Source organism: Callorhinus ursinus, unplaced genomic scaffold (assembly GCF_003265705.2).
Source record: "Callorhinus ursinus isolate GAN/ISIS: 27379988/994484 unplaced genomic scaffold, GSC_fseal_2.0 scaffold80, whole genome shotgun sequence".
Classification (NCBI taxonomy): domain Eukaryota; kingdom Metazoa; phylum Chordata; class Mammalia; order Carnivora; family Otariidae; genus Callorhinus; species Callorhinus ursinus.
Window position 1 is genome coordinate 691,015 of NW_027397142.1, and position 4,610 is coordinate 695,624.

Sequence of the window (4,610 nt, forward strand, 5' to 3'; positions counted from 1 at the left end):
TTTATTTATTTGACAGAGAGAGACACAGCGAGAGAGGGAACACAAGCAGGGGGAGTGGAAGAGGGAGAAACTTTTGCCATTTTAATTTCTATGTGTCTTGGTGTGGACCAGCTTGGGTTGATTTTGCTGGGGGATCTCTTCACTCCTGGATCTAGAATACTGTTTCCTTCCTCAGATTTGAGATGTTTTCAGCTATTATTTCTTCAGATAAATTTTCTGCCCCCTTTCCTCTCTTTTCTCCTTCTGGGGTATCCATAATGTGAATGTTATTATGCCTGATGGTGTTGCTGAGTTCCCTAAGTCTGTTCTCATTTTGCATAACTTTTTTTTTCTCTCAACTGCGCACAACTTTTTTTTTCTGCTCAACTTGATTACTTTCCATTACTCTGACCTCCAGGTCACTGATTTGTTCTTCTGATTCCTCTAGTCTACTATTTATTCCATATAGTGTATTTTTAATTTATTTCTTGTGTTCTTTATCTCTGCTTGGTTCTTTTGGTTGAGGGCCTCACTGAGGTCCTCCACTCTTTTTTCAAGGCCAGTGAGTATCTTTATGATCATTATGTTAAATTCTCTATCAGGCATATTCCTTATTTCCATTTCATTTAGGTCTCTTGCTGTGATTTTGTCCTATTCTTTCATTTGGGACATATTCCTCTGGCTCTTCATGTTATCTAACGCTGTGTCTCTTTCTGTGTGTTAAGAAGATCCTCTATGTCTCTTGCTCTTGAAAGTAGTAGCCTTCTGAAGAAGTCCTTTTGTGCCCTGCAGTACAGTGTCTCCTGTTCACCAGAACCTGGTTCTTCAGGGGTGTCTCCTGTGTGTGTTGCATGTATCCCGCTGTTGTGGCTGAGCTGCTTTTTCCCTTAGTCTGGTCATCTGCAGTGGCTCACTTTGCCTGTTGTGGGCAGTGTTTGGTCCCTGTGGTGTTAGTGGGCCATTCTGGGGCCACCTGAGGTTTGAGTTGAGTCATACCAGGTGTTTGAAAGATACAGTAGCACCGAAATGCAGGGTGCTTTCCCTGTGTTGTGCCCTGAGAAGTTTTCCTTGGTGGGTAGGGCCTGTAGTCAGACCCGCTGTCTGCCCCCCAGGCCACTGCTGGAGCGGCAGTCTGACTGCTGTGTGTGGTTATCTTTTCCTCTTCCCAGGGCAGGGGTCACTTTGGAGTGGTGCTGGCCTCTGTTGGAGCTGCTTACATATTGCCAAGCTTGTGGTACTGCTTTGGAGGGGCTCTGGCCAAGAGCATATTGGAGGGGGTGGATCTGCCACATTCACAGGGCGAGATGCACAGTGTTTGCGAGGTTTGCGCGTAGGTCCGCTGTGAGAGGGAACCTGTCACTAGCGGAACTGAGGCCGGCTGGCTTGGAGAGGGTGGCTCAGCAGAGCAAGTGGGGGGTGGGGGAGGTGCGGTGTTATCAAGGTTTGCCAGCCGCTGGCCTTCTAGGGGAGGGGACCCAGAGCACCAGGACTGAGGCAGTCCTGGTTGAAGGGGGCAGATCTGCCACATCATGGGGGTGGGGAGGTGGAGGATGGAGGGTGAGGGGTGGCCTGGGGCTGTACTATTAGCAAGTAAGGCAGCAAGTGTTGGCGACTTCCCCGAAGGTGGCCGTGTGTTTGCACTGGGGGTGCGGGGGAGGGAAACGGTGCCAGCCAGCTCCTCTGTTCCTGGAGGAGTTCCCCCAGTGATCCCTGAGACGAGTAACAACGCTCCCTCTGGTATGCCCCAGGCGTTTTTCAAACTGCCGCCTCTCTGCTGTATCTCCAGGGTCGTTTGTGGTGCTTTCTTTCTAAGCGTGGGGCCTCCGTTTCCTCTTGCCCTCCGGGCTCAGAGCCGAGCCTGCTGATTTTTTAAATTCCAAGTTTTAAGTCCCCCTGGTTGTAAGAACTCATGAAATTATACAGAAAAATTGAAAGTAAAATTGGGAAAAGGATAAACCAAATACCAGCTGAAAGAAACCCTGTGAAGCTGCATTGACATAAAATAAAATAGGTTTTAAAGCAGAACCGTTACTGTGGATAGAGAGTCTCTAAATAATGATGAAAGCTTTTGTTCACCAGGAACATATTACAGTTCTTAACTTTTACGTAACCAATAACATTCTGTTCATGCAAAATATGTTAAGCAAAACTTGGCAGAATTGCAAGGAGAAATTGAAATCATATAGGATATTTTAATACCTTTTAGTAGTTGATAGGTGAAGTCATTTTTAACAATCAGTAAGGACAGAAAAGATTTGAATGGCAGAATTAACAAAGTTGTTCCATGACCACCTGTAGGACATTGCTTTCAACAAAAGAAAAGAAATATACCTTCTTGTCAGACACGTATAAGCCATTTATGAAAATTGACCATGTAGAGGGTCATAAAGCAAGCTTCAGCACATTTCCAAGAACAACTGTCCACGACATTCTCTGACCACAATGCAATCAAGCTAGAAATCAATAACAAAACATAGAGAACCCCATCCATTTGGAAAGTAGGAGATATACTTCTGCATAATTCATGGGTCCAAAAGAAATCATAAAGAAAATTAGAAACTATTTAAACTGGTAATAAAAAATGCTACAAATGGAGGCATATGGGATGCCATAAAAGGGAAAAAGTTAACCTTAAGTGCTTACATTAGAACAACAAAAGAAGGCTGAACATTACTGAGTTGAGTGACCCATTTAAGAAGTTAGAATAATATAATAAACTTAAGGAAAGCAGAAGGAAGGAAAAATAAAGAGCTGAAGTGAAAGATACAGAAAACAGAATTAAATATTATTTTTTAAGATTTTATTATTTGACAGAGAGAGCAGAAGTGGGGGGTGGGGGCAGCAGAGGGGGAGGGGCGGGGAGGGGGCGTGAGGCAGGGGCCTACAGGGTGGGGGGGGGGGGGGGGGGTGGGGGGGGGGCGGTCTGGGCCCTGGGGGGCGGGGCGGGGCGGGGCTTTTTCAGGAGGACAGGGGTGGAGTCAGGCTGGATGAGGACGCAGGGCAGCCGGAGGGTCAGACTGTGCGGGACTGCTGGGGGGCGGGGTGCTCACAAGGGACTTGAGCAAGAGGCTGGGGGAGCTGATGGTAGCTGGAGGAGCAGGGCTGCCCTCAGGTCCGTGTTCTTTGACCCAGTGACGGCCACCTGAAAATGGCAGTGGGTCTGCAGGAGGGTTCAAAGCCGCAGACGAAGCTTCTGGTGGGGGTGGGGGTGGGGGTGGGGGTGGGGGGTAGGGGGTGGGGAGTGGGGGGGGTGGGGAGGCCGGCTTGTCATTTCTCTGCCCTGCAGGCTGTGCTCCCTGATGGCTCACACTGTCATCTTAGTTTCACCAGCAGAAGTGGGGAGCACTCTTCCTCCAGGCAATTCGCAAATAATAGAAGTACACACTGTTCTCTTTTAAAAACTGTTTACAGTTCTTAAAAAAAAGCTTATTTCAAAAAACAGCATTTGGGTCAACTAATTTATAGTATAATAAATAAACCATCAGGTGCACAAGTATAATGAACAAATCTTAATTATTCATCACTAAGTGTTGTCTAGAGGTGTCTGAAATCTATAATATGGTTACTTTTGAAGACAACTTTCCTTTCAATGTGCTAAGAATAGGAGTGTGCCCTATTTCTAACAAATGGTTTCACGGTACCAGAAAATGAACCTCTGTCGCCATCCGAGAAACCACATGTCTGCTTTTTTATTCTCAGTTATATCTTTCCTTTTGCGTATTTTAATTTTAATATGTCTAGGCTAAGAGAAAATTACTTTTTAAAAGGAAAGCAAATGGCTTACTTTTGTAAAAATCTTTTGGTAAAGTTTTGAAAAACAACTTTTTATTATGGACCATTTCAAGCACCTGCTAGGTGCCCGGCTTTGTCACGGCCATCAGTCTGTCCCTGTTGTCACATGGCCTCCAGTCATTGGATCAGGGCCTGCCCTACTCAGTGACCTCACTGAGCCTGATCACATCTGCAACGACCCTGTTTCCAAATAAGGCCACATTCCCAGGTACTGGGGGTGAAGACTTCAGCGAATCTTTTTGGGGGACACAATTCAACCCGCAGTAGCTGTTTAGAACTGGGATTAAGAGCATGGGCTTTGGAATGAGGCCTGTTACCAAGTCCCAAAGTCCTCGAATTCCAAGTGGTACCAGCCTGGCCAGGTTACCACGTCGGGGCCGATAAAGTCTACCTCAGATGTTGTGTGAGGATCAGAGAGCATGTGCGCAGGCCCCAAAGAGCGCCTGGCAGGAAGCGCACCCACTAGTTTGTAGCTTCTCCTCCCTCTTTTCCTTTGCGTTATTGTTTGTGGTGCTACTAGTTATTAATAGAATGTGGTCGAAGAAGCCTCATCCAGAAGGCAAGACCGCAGTGAGACTTGGAGGTGCGGTGAGGGAGGTGGCTGAGCTGAAATTGGGGCCGGGGGCCGGCGGGGGGCTGTTCCAGGGAGAGAAAATCGCGGGAGCAAAAACCTTAAGATGCTGTGATGTTGCCCTACTTTTAAAATTTTCACCCTGTGCTCTGCTACAGCTCCTGACGGCCGAGATTTGTCGTGTTCACAGATGTGGCAGTGTCCGGCCCATGATAGGTGCTTTGTGCACAGCATAATAGTTGCTAAATAAATTAATATTGAATTCTAA

General features: G+C 46.8%; 1 protein-coding gene across 1 annotated transcript in view; it reads left to right on the forward strand.

Annotated features, from left to right (window-relative positions):
* LOC141371600 (uncharacterized) overlaps positions 1 to 4,610 on the forward strand; it is a 16,007-nt gene extending 11,397 nt beyond the window's left edge. Inside the window, exon 3 of the mRNA XM_073887508.1 lies at positions 4,501 to 4,610. Within this exon, the coding sequence (XP_073743609.1) occupies positions 4,501 to 4,507 (7 nt within the window). The 3' untranslated portion in view covers positions 4,508 to 4,610. The remainder of the gene's footprint in view (positions 1 to 4,500) is intronic.